The sequence below is a fragment of the Sus scrofa genome, chromosome 15, assembly GCF_054392235.1.
Source record: "Sus scrofa isolate SSC_HxYL_T2T_F1_AM1 chromosome 15, Sscrofa_HxYL_maternal_Yorkshire_Landrace_v2.0, whole genome shotgun sequence".
Taxonomy (NCBI): Eukaryota; Metazoa; Chordata; class Mammalia; order Artiodactyla; family Suidae; genus Sus; species Sus scrofa.
This window is the reverse complement of record NC_139397.1, coordinates 124,394,153-124,414,913: the sequence shown is the minus strand read 5'-3', so window position 1 is coordinate 124,414,913 and position 20,761 is coordinate 124,394,153. Positions and strand designations below refer to the sequence as shown.

Sequence of the window (20,761 nt, the reverse complement as noted above, 5' to 3'; positions counted from 1 at the left end):
GCCACAATGGGATTTTCCCATTCTACTATTTGAGAACCTAGCCTAATTGCTTTGCGGCCAATGCTTGAAAAGGTGGTCCATGTCTGAGTCCTAAAATAGCTTGGATTCCAAACCCAAGGACTGTCCACACCAACTTACCTGCAACCCATCAGAACTAAGAAGCCAGGTTTTAATGCATCAAAGCCAATGAGAAACAGCAAAATCTACAGTTTATGAATTTGTCAAGTATCTGAGCACTAGAGGGGATAGGTACGATTGGAAAAATGACACTTCTGGAATTTTCTCAGCATATTCTAAAATATAACATTATTTCTTTCATTCTTAAAATTATTTTAATAGTGAACTAATACTTTTTGTTATGGTGAGCAGTCAGATAAATTCCACTGACAACTAAATTGTAGTCTTTATTAAAGTTATTTTTACAAACTTATGTCTCCTAATATAAAAGGGCTGCTTTTTACTTTTAACATGTGCTTTGCAAATTTTTATCAGCAGGAGCAAGTGCTTCAGTTGAATAGATTTTAGTCTTCAAAAGCATGACTGCATCCTTCATGTCTAGTTTTTCCATCTCCCAATTATGGACCTTACCAAAGAAAGAGGAAAATAATCAGTTTGCAGGAAGACGATGACATATAAAATAAAAGCTAGTTTGGAGATCCAAGGATATTAAATTAACATCAAGCCAACTGCTTATAATTATGCACATTTTAAGAGCTTAGTAAGACTATGTGCTAGGGTTGAAGAAAGCTCTCACAGTGAAAATGATAAAAACTTTAAAGGTCCTCTAAAGGGTACAAAAATTTCTTTCTTGGGATAATCTTCCTTAGTATATACATAATAGGCAATATGGAAAAAAAGTGTTAAAGAGTAGCCCATTAAAAGATATGGGCCTTCTGAACCTCAGTAATTTGATAATCTGGCGTGATCCATTTTTGGACACTCAAGTACCGTAAGGAGGATGTGAACGTCTGCATTTCACAATATGTGCGGGACCAAATGAGTGGCCTTTAGATCCATCCCAACATTAACATAAATATAAATGTATTTGTAAGGTTCTTGTTCTATAGAGACATCTGGAGAGACTGTTTAAGAAAAGCTGTGATGCTCGGAATCATACGAAGCATAAGAGGGAAGAGGAAGAACCATCATCCTCTTAAAACCATCCAGTCTTTTCTAGCGCCAAACATCCTTTAACAGCCTCACAACGGCCCGTGAAAGCAAAGCTTTAATTAACATCTCTCCTTCAGGATAACCTAGAAACTGAATATGGTTTCCCGTGTCTCAAATAAAAAAACATATTATCTACATTGTCCCATTTAACAAAAATGATTTTTTTTTTTTTTTTTTTTTTTTTTTTTTTTTGCTTTTTTTTAGGGCCCTACCTGCGGCATATGAGGTTCCCAGGCTCGGGGTCAAATCGGAGCTATAGCTGCCAGCCTATGCAACAGCCACAGCCACATCAGATCTGAGCCCATCTGCAACCTACACCACAGCTCATGGCAATGCCAGATCCTTAACCCACTGAGTGAGGCCAGGGATCGAACCCACAACCTCATGGTTCCTAGTCAGACTCATTTCTGCTGTGCCACAATGGTAACTCCAACAAAAATGATTAAAGTTGACCAAATACAGCATTTATAAAACCCCTAGTAAATGACAGTAAACAGCTGAGGAGGAGCTAAATCATGTGCCAGAAGTGTGTTTTTTCAAAGAAAACAGTAACTGAAACACTATGCCAATACTGCTGACAATTCTTCTAGTCCTAGTAACCAACTTTAATCATAACACTCCTGGCCGAACGGACATCAGTAACAACACTACTTCATTTGCATTTTTTCCTTACCAAGATCACACGAAAACCCATTGCTTTCAAATGCCGCATTTTCAAAGCAAGGTTTCCTTTGGGGTGGGTTGAATCCAAACAGTAAGCAGACTTAGGAATACATAGTATGGCTACTCTGAAAAGAAAAATACAAAATATGAGACTAGTTACTAATGAGATGACCATCTACAATCTTGCTGCATTCCTCCTCTTTGGAGATTTCAGAACTGAGCTCTCCACTGACCACATTCATCACCATTCCTCCTATGTCCGTCCTTCACTTCCTCGTAATTTGGCCTATGTAGATAATTCAGTATATGAAGGCTACTTAGGAATCAAAAGATTATAATAATGCTTTATACAAACAGTTATCCTTTATTGATCTGTTAAGGATGACTACATTTTTTTTGTTTTTTGTTTGTTCTTTTTGCCTTTTCTAGGGCTGCTCCCGCGGCACATGGAGCTTCCCAGGCTAGGGGTCTAATCGGAGCTGTAGCCACCAGCCTACACCAGAGCCGCAGCAACGAGGGATCTGAGCCATGTCTGCGACCTACGCCACAGCTCATGGCAATGTCAGATCCTCAACCCATCGAGCAAGGCCAGGGATTGAACCCATAACCTCATGGTTCCTAGCTGGATTTGTTAACCACTGAGCCACAACAGGAACTCCAAGGATGACTACTTTCTTGATGAGGAAAATTTTAAGGTACGAAAGCACCCATTTTAAGGCTCTTCCATGCAGTGTTAATCTCTGACCTAAATATAATTATTTATGCTACTAGAAGTATCAATGTAGAATACCCAGTGGTCAATGTTCTGCTTGTACATATTGTCTCCCTGAGAAAGAGGCATTTAAAACCCAGAAAGGGGAGACCAAATACAAAGAGGACACTTAAGAGATAGGCGAGACTGTTGAAAAGATAAAATCTCTATGTGTAACAAAAATGTGGAAGGTGTAATTTGTTTTTTCATTGTTCGTGACCTTTTGGAAAGATTAAGTTCATTGGGGGACAGAAAAAAAGACATTTATATCCTTACTATCTTCTGTTACACTCTGGCTGTTATCTGAGATAAAGTAAGAAATTTTTTATCTTTAAAGGAACATTCTGATTCCTCATCTCTTCTCAGTATTTTAGGCTGAGAGCTTCTGTATTACATTATTATGCCACAACAGCTGAATACCTGAAAAGGAAAAATGATCTTTCAACAAAGTCAGAGAGAAAGCCTTTTCAAGGGGAGATGGGTAACATGCGGGGGGGAGACAGCAGTTGACAAAGATGGCCAGGAACAAGCTGGACGGACTGAGAAAGGAGAGAAAGTGACAAAGCTGTGTGTGAATGGAGAGGAATGGGCCGATAGGAGTTTGGATCCCAAGATTTTTTTTCTGTATCTGCCTCTACCATAGTTATGTGCATGTCCTACAAAGCAGTAGGGGACACAAGTCTCTCGGGGTCGGTATCTGTGTCTGACGCATCCCTGCCTGCCCCACAGGCCCCGGCACAGCCTTTCCACAAAGGCTGACTGAACACAGGGTGTGCGTAACACGACCTGACCCATCTGTTTACAAGGCAGAACATTCTCTCAGGGTGTAGCATCAATTTCTCCAGAGACCCCTTTTGTAGCGTGTGAGTCGAGGAAACTTCTTCTAATTAACTTCAATATGGTTTGACCCATATACAATACAGCTTAATTAAAAAGCTAAAGTTTCTCTAACTTTAGAAAGGTTTGATGATGGAGCAAAATATTTATCAAGTATTTGATTTCAGTAGAAGCCTTAATTCTTGATGATCACTAATGCATTATCTTGTCAAAAGCTGGCACTGCACTGATGGTTTCAATTATATTAACATGGTTTTATTGAATTGTTCAGCTTGAAAACCTAATTTTTTTCTTTGGCTATGCCCACAGCATGCAAAGTTCCTAGGCCAGGGATTGAACCTGTGCCACGGCTGTAACCTGAGCCACAGCAGGGAAGACACCAGATCCTAAACCTGCTATGCCACCAGGCAACTCCAAAAACCTAGTTTTTAAAAACTGCCTGTTTGATTAAATGGCCAACTCCAATCCATTATCTTCAAGCACAGTGCCTACATTTATACCTAAGGAGGAGATCAATGGATGAGAAGTCTCTCCGTGCATTACAAGCTCCATACAAATGTAAGATCTTAGTATTGTTACTACTATTTATTATTATTATTAATTTCTGTCTTTTTTTTTTTCTTTTTTTTTTTTTTGTCTTTCTAGGGCTGCTCCCACGGCATATGGAGGTTCCCAGGCTAGGGGTCGAATCAGAGCCCTAGATACCGGCCTACGTCAGAGCCACAGCAACGCGGGATCTGAGCCGTGTCTGCGACCCACACCACAGCTCATGGCAACACCGGATCCTTAACCTGCTGAGCGAGGCCAGGATTGAACATGCAACCTCATGGTTCCTAGTCGGATTCGTTAACCACTGAGCCACGATGGAAACTCCTGTTACTGCTATTTAATGTGAAGTCTTTGAGATTAAGATTCAGATTTAGAAAGTTCAGCAATGGGTACATGTAACTACCTTTGAATATCTGTATCAGAAGTTACCACGTCCACCTCAGAAAATGGAAGCACTTGGCTCCTGTTAGTATCCATTCTGATTTCAAAATCTGAAAGAAAAGAACTTATATTAATCTCTCAAACATTGTGATTCAAAGAACTGATATTAATTTCTCAAACAAAGTGATTTTTTGTTTCAAAATGTGTAACACTACTACCAATACTGATAATGGCAGCATCTAAGTTATACTGAACTTACCATGTGCCAGATACTAGTATGGATTTTAGATGTATAATCTCATTTATTCATCACAGGACCTCTATGAGGGGGGCAGTATTATTACTGCCATTTTACAGAAAAGGAAAGAGGCAGCAGGTACCTAAAGCACAGCACTAATAAGTAGCAGAGCAAAAAGCCACAGCCAGGCAGTCCAGCTCCAAAGCCAACGCTGCACTACACTAAACTGCCACAGGAAACTCCTAGTCTTTCGTCAGGCATAAAGAAAAATGAAACAGAACAGAGGAAATCATATAAAGTCCCATACCGGAGTTCCTGTTGTGGCGCAGTGGTTAACGAATCCGACTAGGAACCATGAGGTTTCGGGTTCGGTTCCTGCCCTTGCTCATTGAGTTAACGATCCGGCGTTGCCGTGAGCTGTGGTGTAGTGTAGGTTGCAGACGCGGCTCGGATCCCGCGTTGCTGTGGCTCTGGCGTAGGCCGGTGGCTACAGATCCAATTCAACCCCTAGCCTGGGAACCTCCATATGCCGCGGGAGCGGCCCAAGAAATAGCAACAACAACAACAACAACAAAAGATAAAAAGAAAAAAAAAAAAAAATAAAGTCCCATACCGATATAATAATTATGTGGCAACTGTACACTTTTGGAGAAGCATCCTTCTCCCAGGAGGCTACTCAGCACCTTGGCAACCTTTGCATTAGGGCACAGCACTGTGGATGGCGGCTCTGGCAGCACTAGGTCTATGTTCTTGGGATAAGGAGCATCATCAAGTTTTAGACAAGCAGTCACCGTACAAAGCTTGAGAACATGCTTCTCCACATCACCTAAAAAAGAAAGACCGAAAGAAAATCTATAGTTAAGAAAAAATATGAATGACCCATTTAAGAAACTGTATGAATGCACCTATAATTCTGATTCCCTGTTTTCTCACCAGGAGGAATCTCTCTGTCGCCCTGGCTCCCACAGTGTGTAGGTCAATGCCCTGGACCTGATCATGTTTTAAGGCTGAAAATACCTTTCAAGGTGCTTGAGCCTAAACTCACCATTGAACAGATGAGGAAATGCCCAGGACTGTTAAAATGCCTCCTGATTAAATAAAGCTAGGTTGGGAGTGGAATCCAGGTCTTCTGGGTTCAAGGCTGTTTCCCCTACATTGTTCTTCTTTAAAAGTGAGCACACGGTGTTCCTTCTCCACACTTCAACTTTGGAATTCCATAATGTTGTGGGTTTTTTTGTTTTTTTGTTTTTTTTAAAAAAAGGATTTAAAATACTGGGAGTTCCCGTCGTGGCTCAGTGGTTAACGAATCCGACTAGGAACCATGAGGTTGCATGTTCGATCCCTGGCCTTGCTCAGTGGGTTAAGAATGTGGCATTGCCATGAGCTGTGGTGTAGGTCGCAGACGCGGCTCAGATCCCGAGTTGCTGTGGCTCTGGTGTAGGCCAGTGGCTAGGGCTCCGATTAGACTCCTAGCCTGGGAACTTCTATATGCCAAGGGAGCAGCCCTAGAAATGGCAAAAAGACAGAAAAGAAAAAAAAAAAAAAGGATTTAAAATACTCTATTCCCAGATACATCATCAAATTCTGTACATCTTGCCTGATAACTGCTTTTCCTTGTTTAACAGTAAAGACCAAATGTCAACAATTAATTGGGTTCCAAGAGGAAACTTGGAACTTTGGTAACTGTTTGTTTGTTTGTCTTTTTGCCATTTCTAGGGCTGCTCCCGCTGCATATGGAGGTTCCCAGGCTAGGGGTCAAATAGGAGCTGTAGCCACCGGCCTATGTCACAGCCACAGCAACTCGAGATCTGAGCCGTGTCTGCAATCTACACCACAGCTCACGGCAACACTGGATCCTTAACCCACTGAGCAAGGCCAGGGATTGAACCCACAACCTCATGGTTCCTAGTCAGATTCGTTAGCCACTGAGCCACGACAGGAACTCCACTATTTGTTTCCTTGATCTAAGGATTGTGCCCTCATCACAGTCCATGGGTGACAAAATGTTTATAATTACAAAAGTTGACTGAACTTGGCTTCAAATGTGACGTGTAAGGATCAGAAGTACAAATACCTCTGATCAAGGTGTAAACTTGAACCTTTGTATAGATGCCTGAAGTGTGGAAAAAAAAAAAAGAACAGTGATGATGTGCTGCTTATTCTTGCCTTCTATGTGCAGGATCTGTCATGACAGGAGGCTCCCGGGCTTGCTGGTTTGAAGTGCTGCCCCTTGACGTCACCATCACTGGTCCTTCCATCAAGAGCACCTGTCCACATGGCTTAACTAACCCGCTGCAACTGAAACCCCATTCAGAATCACTAGGTACCGCCTTATTTCAGTCTCCACCCTGCACTGAGATTCTACCTGAGGTCAGCAGATCACTGATGGTGTCCTTTTGGAAAAGCTGATTAATAAGGGCCAGGGGAAAATGGTTCAACAAGCAAAACGAACACACAACGTTCAACAGGTTTTCTGAAGAAATGTGGTGAAGACTGCCCGTCAGAGCAGTTGCCATAATTTCTAGGAACCTACGGGGAAAGAAAGAATGTCAGCTTTAAAATACGAATAAAGACAAAGTCACAGCAGAGCTAGTGAGATGTCACAGAACCAATGGCTTTAAGTGTATAAGCCAATCAGGCTTGCAATAAGCACTCACACATCTTTCAAGTCAGGGGGCTATCTCATAATAAATACATTCTCAATCAATGTTAGCTACTGCTCTGTGTCTTGCACAGGGCAAACGTTTTTAGGCTTTAACACATTTAATTCCTATCCAAACTCTACAGGATGGGTATCACTATTATCTTCACAATAAAGATGAGTAAATAGGCTTGGCGAGGTCAGGTAGCTTGTCCACAAACACACACGAAGGAAGCAACAGAGACAACACTAGAATCCAAGTTGTCAGGGTCCAGAGCCTTTTAACCATTGTACTAGATTTTTATGAGTAAGTCTGTAAGGCCTAGAATACCAATGTAGTTTTAAAACCAATTAAAATTCTCTAGCTATTAATACTGAGTTAAATGAACTGCAAGCCTAATCCTACCACCCAGAGCTAATGATATGCAGAATATAACAAAGCAGTGAAGCAGAGATGAAAAGGAGAGATCAAAATTAGGTAAGGTCACTTGCCCAGAGTGACACTGCTAAGAAAGGCACAGATATACTTTAAGCCCAGGTCAGACTGACTCTGAAGGCATAAGCTATATAACATTATATAAGAAAAAAGAAGGTATATGCAAAGTCCTGTTGATAGTATACAGGCAAGAAAGTAGATAAGCAGCTTTGGGGATAAGAATTTCAGTAAGTGGAAAAGATGGCAAAGGGGAAACTGAAATTTAGTAAAGAAGTGGAGCCCAGAAAGGGCATGCTCTTCTGCTGTAGTAAGTAACTAGTGAGGCTGGGGCACAGGCAGGGTCTCACAGCAGCATGGTGAGTATGCCCTGAAGCAAGCCCTTCGTGATGATGAGCCACAAAGGGAAATGTTTGAGATCAACTGAGAGGTCCCGTGGGGAGCAGATGGGTGAGCAGAGTCACAGCAAGATAGGAAGAATGGTGCAGGTCCTAGAGGCAAGAGTGAGGCAACATTTATTAAAGGGAGAACCGAGGGAATCTGCAGGATGCAGCAAGAAAGGGTGGGGCTGCAGAGGACGGATCTGGAGCCCGGGTGGTAATGGCCTCTTCGGTCTCCTCTCATCCCTCTCCTTATGCTGTAGCTCATGCTTCAGCAACACCAAATATGTGTCATTCCCTGCACATGCTCTGCTGCTTCTTTCCTCCAGGACTTGAGCATGGAGTCCCTTCTACTCAGAGTGGTTTTGCCATGGTTAACTCCTATCTATCCATCTTTTTTCTTTTTTTCTTTCTTTCTTTCTTTTTTTTTTGTCTTTTCAGGGCTGCACCGTGGCATATGGAGGTTCCCAGGCTAGGAGTCTAGTCGGAGCAGTCGCTGCCGGCCTATACCACAGCTACACAGGATCCAAGCCGCGTCTGCGACCTATACCACAGCTCACAGCAACGCTGGATCCTTAACCCACTGAGTGAGGCCAGGGATCGAACCTGAAACCTCATGGTTCCTAGTCAGATTCGTTTCTGCTGCGCCACGACGGGAACTCCTCTATCCATCTTTTAAGATCTGCTCCAGGCAGGCAGGATGATAGGCATCCACCCTGACCCTCTGCTTCGCCACGCTAGCATCCTGGCACATCCCTCCTCTGTTCTCATACATCCTGTATAAGACTCTATCTCTTCAATGTTCATGCTATATTTAATTGCCAATTTATGTCTACCTTACCCATTACATAGAATCCTCCGGCAAAAAGGACTATGTCTTACTCATTTTTGTTCTAAGTACCCAAGTGCCTGGTACACGTTTTCTGACTAAATGTACAAATAAACTCAGATGAGGAGGAGAATGTGAGTGGAAAAGGAAAAGTCAAGAATTATGAGCTAAATCTCACCAAGCTGTATACACTAAACATGCACACGTTAATCACACCTCAATAAAGTGGTTTATAAAAGATCATTTGGTATGGTGTTTGGTAAGTAGTAAATAACTGACAAAAACAAAACAAAAAAAAACAAAACAAGAATGAACTGATCTTCAGAATTATTGAACTTGGAGACACAGGTGGGCTCTACAGTGACCACATGCAACCGGAGGGAGCACGGGACTTCAGGAGCACACCCGTGACCAGAGGAGCAGTCTGGGATCATCTAAGCGTGGCAAGTACAGATCAAGAAGAGAAGAAACCAAAGGACTGAAATGACAGAGCTGCAATGTTACGTGTTTTCTTCCGAGAGTTTCAAATACAGGAAGACACTTCAGATTTAACAGACTCTCTCTCCCAGAGGCCATAACAGAAATAAAATAAATAGAGTATAGCGCGTGGATATACAATGTGCTAAGCCACATTTTCTACCACTCTCCTACCGAATCCATCTGGTCTAGTCAACTCGCTTCCCAAATGCTCTGAGTTATCCTGCTTCTAAAACCTTAGCTGTTCCAGCCTAAGAGGCCACCTCCTTTCTCCCTCCTCCAGAAAACATTCATTTGGTACCTACCAATCACTGACCCTCTCAATGTACAAGACTTTCCTCCTCAACTGGACTACGGGAGAAAGACAGCATCAACTTCTTTCTATAGTCCTCAAAACACCAGATTTAGGAAACTGCACATTCATAGGCATGCAGGAAATTCTAACTGATTAAGCTCGATCTATCAGCCATACTCTCACTGCCCCCAGTTCTCCAAAGGAGAAATGTTGAGGCGGGAGGATCACAGTTTCTCGGTCTTGGCCCTCCTGTCATTCTGGGCTGGATAACCCTGTCGCAGGGCTGTCCTGTGCAGAGTAGGACATTAGCAGCTTCCCCAGCCTCTATCCACTAAAGGACAACAGTACCACCTCCCTTCCACCCCCCCACCCCCCCACATAAAAACTAAGGTCCCCAGCTATTGCCAAGTATCCCTTAGGGGGCAAAATTACTGCCAGTTGAGAACCAATGAGTTAGAGAAAAGCAGAGCAGACAAAAGTACAACAGTCATGGTTCTGCCTCTGTGTGATTTGCTCCTGGTATATTTTATTGAATGTCCTAACCTTTGTGTAACTAGTTAGCATTACCTCTGTTATCCCTCCTCTATTTCCAATATAACAATTTTACTGGATGAAGTTATCTCTTGGGATGCTGATCTACTGTCAGCTGAAAAACTCCCTAATCAGCCAGTGTTTGTTCTCCTAATTCTATGGAGTCCATGGGGCTGTTTCCAGAGCTTTAATTACTGCTCAGCTTGACGGTATCTGTCAGGAAAGGGTGGGAGACACATGGGAGTTTGCTTCATAATGAAACCAAGACAAGGAGGAGAGAAAGGCTGAATCTGAAGGATACTTCTCAACCTTTATTATATGTTTATTCTGTGCCAGGCTTGGTGCTAAATTTAGAATAACAGCAACATGGGTCTAACTCAAGAAAGCTTTCCAATTATGGAGCAGAGACAGGATTACTGACAAATAACTGCAGCTATGTGTCAAAGCTCCGCCAGAGATTTCTATAAGACTTGACAAGCACAGGGGACACTGTCTCTGATGGAGACAATACAGGAAGGCACAGGACACGCAGTAAGAACTGCGTTTCTCAGAGCAATGGAGAGCACAGTGAGCAGCTGCTTTTTAGCTGGCCCAGCACTGCTTTGATTTACCGCCCCAAAGAAATGGGCATGTAACCCAAACTCAATCAATCAGATCTTCTCTTTTGGATATCTGAATCTTGAGGGAAAAACACAGGGAGTAGAGGCTGGTGGAGTCAAGCCACTTGATGGCAAAAAGATAGCCCTAGTTTATTCCAAGGTCTCTGTAACCTACACTCTGATTCCTTTTTTTTTTTTTTTTTAATCTAATAATTACTGTGTGTCAGGCATTGCTTTAAGATCCTGATATAGGTTAACTCACAGAATCCTAACAACCCAATCAGAGCATCAGCCACCAGCCTAGGCCACAGCAATGCCAGATCTGAGCTGCATCCATGACCTACATGGCAGCTTGCAGAAACTCTGGATCCTTTAACTCACTGAGCAAGGCCAGGGATCTAACCTACATCCTCATGGATACTAGTCAGGTTCTTAACCTGCTGAGCCACAATGGGAACTCCGGAAATAACTATTTCTTTATTCTCGTTTTAACAGATGAAGAAACTGAGGCACAGATAAGTAACTTGCCAAAACTTAAGTAGCTAATGATGGCAGAGTTAGGATTCAAACCCAAGTAGGATGTCCCCAGAGTCTGGGCTTTTAATCAGTCTTCTAACAAATGACATGTTATATACACATTTTTGGTTTTTATTGAACCTTCACTGATCTGGGGAGGAAGGACAGATGTTCTGGATGGAAAGCAGAGGTCTGAAAGCGCATGGCATATCTGAGGGACTGCTGTATTTAACAGGAGAAAAGTATGATTGTGGTTAAAATGAAAAGCACAGAAAGCAGTAGTTTGAGACCAGATGAACAGTTAGAGTCAAACTGAACTACAAACTCAGGAGCTGAGGGATTAAGCTAGGAAAGTTTGAAATGAAAACTCCTATGCTGAATTAACAAATATGTCATAAAGAACAAAGAAACAAGCAAGACAAAGAACAGCAAAGATAAAATAAAATTGTTTAACTTCATAAATAAGGAATATTATATTTTATTTCTTGACATGGATGATGGCCATGGATGGGTTCACTTGTAATAATTCACTGAGCTTATAATGATTTGTAATCTTTTCTATAAATATGATATGTAGCAATAAAAAAGTAAAAAAAAGAACAAGGACATACCTGTGGGTCTGGCATTTATAGACGTGATTGAGAGAAGAATACACATAAAGAATACAGACAAGGTTTTTCACGTTCAGGGAGCCAGATTCATCTGCTGCTTTCTTCATAAACAAGTCCATCAAACCAACAGGCCGAAAGCCAAAGCTTTCAAATAAAATGAGGAGAAAAAGAACCTAAAAAAAAGGAAAGAATTGAGGGAAAACTTCTTAAGAATTAGTTTGCTAACAGTAATTTTTTAGATCTCAAAAAATTTAAACAGCAATAGAACTGTCCTGATGGACCAAATATTTCCTTAAAAGGAATGATTATCTTTTCCTCACAGAATCTGTTCCAGTTATTTATTTATTTATTTATTTAGGGCCACACCCACGACATATGGAGGTTCCCAGCCTAGGGGTCCAAGGGGCCCTACAGCTGCCGGCCTCCACCACAGCAACATCATATCTGAGCCGTGTCTGTGACCTATACCACAGCTCACAGCAACACGGATCCTTAACCCACTGAGCGAGGCCAGGGATCGAACCCACAACCTCATGGTTCCTAGTCGGATTCGTTTCCACTGCGCCACAACAGAAACTCCTGTTCCAGTTATTCTTGAATCAGGGTATCAAGTTAATAAGCAACTTCTTTCTGTAACCTGAGAACCAGAGTATATAACAGTTTCCATATTTCCATCTAATTTAAAAACAAATCTTTTCCTACATGCTTTTCATAAACAGCTCTGAAAATTACCTTTAAATACACATTTTTTGAAGTATTTCAAAAATGACCAAATCAGTTTTGAACTGCTCCACTTCCAAACCTGGACATTTTCTGGATTCTAATAGGTAAGAGACAATTCAAAAACCTCTATGTTCACAATTAATTCTAATAAATGGAAATAGAGCTGATTACAATGATTAAAATACATGTCCAGTTTACCTCTCATTCCTCTCTTAGTCCTTCTGAAAAGAAGTATTTCTCTTTCCAAAACTAATTTCTATAGTAAACTCAACATTCACCCTGATTTTCAAAGTGAACTAAACCAGTAATCTAACCTAGTTACCAGTACTTCACTACAAAAAGAAGTTTTTACCAGCTGCTGCAATTAAATGTTTTATTATTAACACAGCCCCTGAATTTAAAGGCTCTTATTATGGAAGAAACAAACAAACTTTCCATAAATAGAAAACAGACATGATCATTAAGTAATGATATTTTTATTCTTCAAAAAGCATAAGCCTGTCACATTACCTATCTTTATTATTCTGAGTCTAACAAATGAAAACTGGGAAGAAAGAAATAATCCTTAGTATCCAATCAAAGTACCATACGACTTTTGAAAAACAAATAGAAAAGCAAACTTTGGACAATATTGTTTTTATTTCAGATAGAAAAATGGTCAAGACATTGAATAGTATATTATCAGATAACCCTCAGATAGAAATAATAAGAAGCTAGTTTTTCAATTTAGGACTGAAATATTTTGGAATCTTAACTGCTTTAAACTGATAGAGAAATATTTAGAATGCTAAATGAATTAACACATTTCTAAAAAGTTTCTAAGGCTTATTCTTTTTTTTTTTTTTTGTCTTTCAGGGCTGCACCCGAGGCATATGGAGGTTCCCAGGCGAGGGGTCTAATCAGAGCTATAGCTGCCGGCCTACGCCACAGCCACAGCAACGCCAGATCCTTAACCCACTGAGCAAGGCCAGGGATCGAACCCGAAACCTCATGGTTCCTAGTCAGATTTGTTTCCATTGTGCAACAATTCGAACTCCTCTAAGGCTTATTCTAAACTGTTAAGACACTTACTTGCAGAGTTTCTGTCATGGTGTAGCAGAAATGAATCCAACTAGGAACCATGAGGATGCAGGTTCGATCCCTGGCCTTGCTCAGTGGGTTAAGGATCCAGTGTTGCCATGAGCTGTGGTGTAGGTCACAGATGCATCTCGGATCCCAAGTTGCTGTGGCTATAGTGTAGGCTGGCAGCTATAGCCCTGATTCAACCCCTAGCCTGGGAACCTCCACATGCTGTGGGTGGGGCCTTAAAAAGACAACAACAACAACAACAACAACAAAAGACACTTACTTGCTTCAACTTCCAGATGTCAAAAGTTGTAGTCACATAATCTGCTATTCCCTTCAAAAGATCTATATTAAAGTATCGGAGGTCTCTGCAAGACTGCAATATACTGATCAATATTTTAAAAGGACACCCATGGATATTACCTGTAAGAATGAGTTAGATAAACAAAAATTATCAGATGGTTTTGGTTGGAAGATTCAAGATACTACATACTCAATACTTTTGTTTCTTTGAGGGGAAAAAAGCACTATATTTTGTTTAAAAAAAAAACTATAGGCAAAAATAAAATTTAGATCTAACCATATCACTAGATATTTTTCATATTTTAACAGCAGGGTTTTTAAAACAAAACAAATACAGTCCAGAACAGTACATCGGATACTACAAATCATGTAAGAAAAATTCCCCTTACTTGTGACTGTCTTACTGCATTCGTTCAGAAGGATAATGGAACGGTGATTCATGGCAGCAAGTACCTTAAACATGTGCTGGCTATTCAAAACAGAAAACTGGTCTAATTCCTTCAAGGCTTTCATCTAAAGAAAATCAAACTTAAATTTATCATTTGTGGCAAAACATACTCCCATATTTAGATAAAAAGGATAAAGTTTGAGCAAAATGACTCTGACAAACAGACATGCAGATAAATATATGTAAATATATATATGGATAAATACAAATTTACTTCTGTTATTTCACTTTAGCAAGGTTAAACCCAAAAGTACAACAATGTCCTCCTAATAAACTGACTTAAGGAGGTGATAGCAAGTCACAGGTATTTTTTTCAAATCTTACCCAAAAGAGAAAATTCAGAAGGTGTTTACCTCCAATTTCCTTTTAAGACCAACTGGTGCATCTTTTCCAATACATTTCATTACAGTTTGTAATGTGAAGACACGTTCTATTTTCCAAACTTGCTGATCAACTAGCATCCTGTCATCAAACACAATAAATACTACAGTTCTAGGATCTTAAAACCAGAAACCATAAAAGTCATTTGGTACACCTCCTGTTTCTGGGCAAAGAATATGAAGCCCAAAGAAATGATCTATGTGCCCAAGAGAATGTAAATAGTGAAGTTCCAGGACCAGCCTAGTACCGTATCCCCTCCCATTATTCTGGTCTCTTTATGCATGAACAATTATCAGGAGATTGTACAAAGATATCCCAACGCACAGTCAATGAAAAAGGGGGTTAAGAATTATTCTCATCAACCTATGTTATCAGATTAGTTGCATCAGGGTTTTTTTTTTTTTTTTTTTTTGTCTTTTTAGGGCTGTACTCATGGCATATGGAGAATCCCAGGCTAGGGGTTGAAGCGGAACTGTAGCTGCTGGCCTACACCACAGCCACTGCAATGACAGATCCAAGCTGCATCTGCAGCCTACACCACAGCTCACGGCAATGCCAGATCCCTAACCCACTGAGAGAGGCCAGGGATCGAACCTGAATCATCATGGATACTAGTCAGATTCATTTCCACTGAGCCACGGCGGGAACTCCAGTTGCATCAAATTTAAAGGCTGTAAAATTCAATCTCCCTTTCAAGTTGGGCCAGTGTCTCACGGCTTCCACATAGTGCCCAAAGGACCACTGTGAATTGAGTACATACCAATTCTCCCCCAGCCCACAACAGTCCTGTTTTAAGATAATTTTAATGTTACCCACACATTTTTATGGTGGATCCTGAAAGAAGCATTATTTTCAGCGTTATCTGATCCAGAGCCAGGATTAAAGTTTAATGAAGTATTCAAGACCATAACTACCAGCAAAGTCTTCCCAACACCCAAAAAGCAGCTCAAATTTCATGCTGCTGTTGTTATTGTTGTTGTTTTGGCTGTAACTGTGGCACACGGAAGTTCTGGGGTCAGGGATTGAACCTAAGCCACAGGAGTGACAACCCCAGGTCCTTAACATGCTGAGCCACCAGGGAACTCCCTCATTTGGTTTTTTTTGGTTTTTTTGTTTTTTTTTTGGTTTGAGATAAGAGAAACAGAGAAAGCTACTTCAAGAAAGCACAGAGAGGTCTCACCGAAATCCCGCTCGAAGAACATCCACATTCTTGCATGGCTCCATTGCCTCTAAGACAGTTGACAAAACTGAAAGACACTTCTCATCACACTCGTTGATACGTTCCTATTGAAATATAATTGCAAAAACACTATAGACGATGAGCTCATAGTAGACTACCTCACCTAAGAAAAACCACTGAACTGATGCTTTCAACTAAAGGATTAAATATCAAACCATTAATTCATAGTCAGTCCAAAATAAACAGCATCTCTGGAAAACAAGATGTCATACATAAGTGAATTTTTCATATAATTGATACACATTCTTTTATATATCAACACTTTTTGCATTGGTCATTATCATTAAAAATCCATTTGATATTGATTGTATTCCTCCACTTCTGAAGTAACTTTTATCAAACATTAATTTTACCCCTTCTTAAAGCCCAAAGCCATCATGATGACAACAAGTGCAGTAATAGAAGACCTACAGGACAATTTTCCCATACCTAAAGAATCTTACACAGCTGTGCTTACAATTTCCCCATATCCTTTCCTGGGTATCAAATCACAGCCTCAGTTGTGGACCTCCTGATTCACATCTGCTGTCACATTGTACCACTGCTATCTGGATCTCAAGAGGAGCCCCAGGCTCCACAGACCCCTCTTTCACATCTCTTGAGTTAGGCTACTAATTTAGGTTTCGGAAATGGCACTGGGCCAAATTTAAAAAGTGAATAGTAACAACATAGCTTCCCTAGTGCCTTACGTGACTAGTCATAACTAGTCTATACACCACACAAAAGTACTTGTGATCACATCTGCAGGCAGGTAGGCTGAAAGGTGTATGCTCTTTTGCTAAAATTACATGACTAACAAGTCACATCAGATAATAAGAGATGGATACTGCTAAAAGGAAAAAAGGTCTCATCCCCAGGAGAGGTTCTCCACTAACAATTTACAGCATTCCATCAATATCTAGAAAAGACCATGCAGCTATGGATTTGAAGGGCAGATTCACTGATGACATATTTCACCCCTAGCTAAAATGTCTTTGCAACATTCCAACATGTTAGTGAGAAACAGCTACATCTACGGATAATCTGACCCCAAATATCCACTGTTCATACCTCACCAATGCATATGCTATGCTGATGTGAATACCCACCCAAAATTCACTTAAAGCATCACTGACTAGGTAGAATGCCTTACTGTAAACACTTTTCAATAACTATATAAGATATAATCTACCAAAAAACATAGGTATTCTGCAGTGTAAATACACACACAAAATACAAATTAGTTCCTGGCTGAAAATATATGGAAATCACAGTAATATAAAAAGTTAAAGTTAAAAATTTTTATATGCCTATTCATGAATTCTACAGTAGGATAGGATATATGTCAGATCATCCTCAGGAAACTACTGCCTTTTAAAAAATTATTTAATTACGATCACTGAGTTTAGAAGTTTGAAGAGTCCACTCTTAAAAGATAAATGAACTATTCTTTTCCTTGGCAAATCTGGCATCTATTCAGTGACATCAAACAGGTCAATGACTTTTTTGTTTGAAACTAAAAAATCCATTTTCATCCTTCTTCCAATTCATTTTCCACTCACACAGCAATCTAAATACAAACTGGAGCATGTTGACCTCCGCTTCAATATTTCAATGGATCCCCACTGTCCACAGGACAGGATAAAACCAAACTCCTTAGCTAGGCCTAAAAAGCTCTTAATGACTCAGGCCCTTTTCCTCCAGCCTCACGCTTTGCTGCAATCCCCTAATTCCTCCTCCTTGAACACCACAGACACAATTTCCTCTCCACTCCTTCGAACCCACAACACCAAATTTCTTTACTTCCTGCCACACTACGCGACTTTCGGCTTCCCCAATGTTTGTTCCAGGACGCTGAACATGCAATCTTCTCTGCCTGAAATACCATCCTTCATTGTCAATCTTCTAACTGCTGGCCATTCCTTGGACTCAGCCTGGACATCATCTCCTACTGGGCTTGAATTTTGGTGCTGCTATGACAAGGTATTTGTTCACCCACCTCAGCAAATATTCCTCAAGTACCTACAAACAGTGACATTAACAGATATGTGACCTTGGGCAAGTTACTTAACCTCTCTAAGCCTAGATTTCCTTATAGGTAAGTGAAAGTAACGATACCTATTTTTAAAAGATACACTGGGGAATTACATGAGGCAATCCTCTTTTCAAACTCTGTACACATCACTGCTTCAAACAGTAATCCTGTATCCTCTTCCCCAGCACCTCTTCCCATCATGAAAGCCTTCTCCTGACTAGGTTTGAAGCCCCTGTTACACACTCTGTATATTTTTCATTCGGTGCACTGACAACTCTATGTGGCCATTGTTTTTCTTGTTTGTTTTCAGTTGTACAACGATCATCACAACCAAATTTTGTGGCCATTATTTTATAACTGTAATTACTCCGTATGTTCAGCATAATGCCTATAACAAGGTACATGTAAGATTCACTAAACAAATGTTGGTTATTTTTGCAATTACCTACAATAAATCTGTCAGCCGCTCTAGATTATAAGGGCAGGAATCACGTCTTCTATATCTTTACATCCTAGTTAACAAGTGTAGTAATTGATACATAGTTAACAATCAATAAATATTTACTGCATGAATAAACAAATCCACTAGCTATAAGACTTCGGCTAAGTTGCTTAACACAAAATCCAGGTCCTGACCTGCAAAACTGAGGTAACATCAACCATAGGAAGCTAATGAGAAGATTAAATACAACTAAGGAAGTAAAAGGTATAGGTACTCAATACATATTACTTCCCTTCCCTTCCCCCTTCAACTACCTAAACTTGCCTTGTATATTTTATCTCTCATTTTAGCTTATCACTATTACTCAATTCTGGAGAAGAAAAATGGGGCAAGGTGTCATAAATTTCTAAAGCAACAGCAAGTCTAGCTAACTTAAGGTCTCTAAATGATATAATTTGTAGAAACAAATATACACTACCATTTCCCTAATAAGTTTCTTTCAAGTAGGCTACATATCTATTTCCTATTACTCTTTCAAGATATGCTAAAACAGGTATATCTTGATTTTACCTGGACCACCCTCAGCAAAGTCTGTACGAGTAGCGTGTTCTGAGGAATCCCGAGCTTCACTATGGCATGAAGACTGAACAGGAGGTCGTCGTAGTGCATGATCTTGGCTTCTCTCATAGCTTGTTCACACAGCTGGCTAAACACAGGGTGGTTAAACATCAGTTGTTTCTCAAAGCGCTTCTGGTCACTGGACATCCTCTTGGCAACTATCCACATGGCTGAGAAATAGTTACTACTAGGAAACCTAGGTGCTTTGGAAAATATATCTAACACATCACTCAGGGAATTACACTCCTGAGACAGTGTGCTACAGCTGATCCGGGCCGGTTTTGTTCCCTTGGTGAGAACATCCTCCTTGGAGGCCTCATGTTGAAAGTTTTTCTTCAATCCATTATCAGCAGCAAGAGGGTGATTTGAGTCAAAGGACAGTCTTCTAGAACAAAGTGGTCTGTCAACTGTAAAGACTGTTGCAGTGCTTATGCCCTTTGTTTGAAAGTCATCACCTCCAGATTTAAAAATTAAGGCATTCTGAAAGAGACATCTAATAGATGACTGCATTCTATTACCAAAGTTATTTAAAAGGCTTCTTTGGTTCCAGTTTAAATAAACAATTTGTCGTCTGCAAAATCCCAAAGGATACAGCCTCACAGTTCTGCCGGATGGAACTAAACTACTGAATTGTCTGAGGTTCCATAAAAAGGAACCTGTTCTGTTATTCATTTTGCTAGCCACCGAAACACTTTCAAATGGCTTTAAAGTCCTCAATATGACTCACATGTCGCTGTCACTTCTACTAAGGAAAGAGAGCACATGCCATCATTTCCTGTAGGGGAAAGCGTTAGGAAAGAAATAAGAATTAGAATAAAACTTCTACTTAAAAATACGAAATGCATTCAACAGAGACTAAAGTGGGAATCTAGGAAAATATTCAAGATTTATGTTAAAAGGGTGAAACCATTTATCAGTATGGGCTTCCATACTTCTACAACAGTGTGTACACACAGTCCATAAAGGAGCAGTTACTTTGGAAGTTGTTTTTGTGTAAACTAAGGTTTTGGAAAAAAAAAAAAAATGATGTGGGTTGCTAATGGAAAAGTTTTCCTACAAAGCTTCCTCTGCAGTAAGGGGTTTTATGTTACCACTGCCTTGGCGGTGTCTTCAATGAAAAGCGTTTAACATTGATGGCTACTTTTTAACACGAAGATTTAACAACGGCTGAAACACGGACTATTAGGAATAAGGACTTGGACAAACAGAACAGCTCAGGAGAGGAAGCAGCAAAATAGAGTGATGTCTACATATGGCTGGCGCTTGGGAGGGAGATACACCAGCTACTCTCACCGGGTCTCAGGACCCATGTCCGGAGTCCGTCCTTCCGGAGCTGTGCGTTCCAGTATTAACCCACCACCCGAGACTCACTTCTGGGGCAACTCCTGAGACCCTTCTCCAAAAGACAAGCGGTCTAGGGCGTACGGCCAACTGTTCCACCTATACCAGTCCTCCACTCACCTTAGACTAGAACCCCGTGGTCTTACCAAGGCACAGCCACCACCACTTCCCCGAGAGCGGAGAGTATCGCGAGATTTTACGGATCCTTCATAGGTCAAAAAGTGTACGTTCGCGGCGCTTGGAAAGAATTACTTAGTTTCACGAAAAGAATGATTGGTTTTTCTT

The 20,761-nt window shown here is 40.6% G+C and overlaps 1 protein-coding gene across 6 annotated transcripts; it reads right to left on the bottom strand.

Annotated features, from left to right (window-relative positions):
- Nucleotides 1-384: 384 nt before the first annotated feature.
- On the bottom strand, nucleotides 385-20,664 carry FASTKD2 (FAST kinase domains 2). Of its 6 annotated transcripts, none has more exons than XM_084999092.1 (12): nucleotides 20,429-20,664; nucleotides 19,088-19,910; nucleotides 16,002-16,105; nucleotides 14,794-14,902; nucleotides 14,382-14,505; nucleotides 13,973-14,112; nucleotides 11,902-12,074; nucleotides 6,955-7,118; nucleotides 5,203-5,415; nucleotides 4,374-4,461; nucleotides 1,844-1,958; nucleotides 385-583 (listed from the first exon to the last, which is right to left on the bottom strand). In XM_084999092.1, the coding sequence occupies exons 2-12, from the start codon at nucleotides 19,805-19,807 to the stop codon at nucleotides 464-466; spliced, it is 2,070 nt and encodes a 689-aa protein (XP_084855218.1). In that variant the 5' UTR covers nucleotides 19,808-19,910; nucleotides 20,429-20,664; the 3' UTR covers nucleotides 385-463. The 6 variants fall into 6 exon arrangements, with proteins under 6 accessions (XP_084855218.1, XP_005672182.2, XP_005672181.2 ...); XM_005672125.4 differs by having other exon boundaries at nucleotides 20,507-20,664; XM_005672124.4 differs by having other exon boundaries at nucleotides 20,597-20,664.
- Between the last annotated feature and the right edge of the window lie 97 nt (nucleotides 20,665-20,761).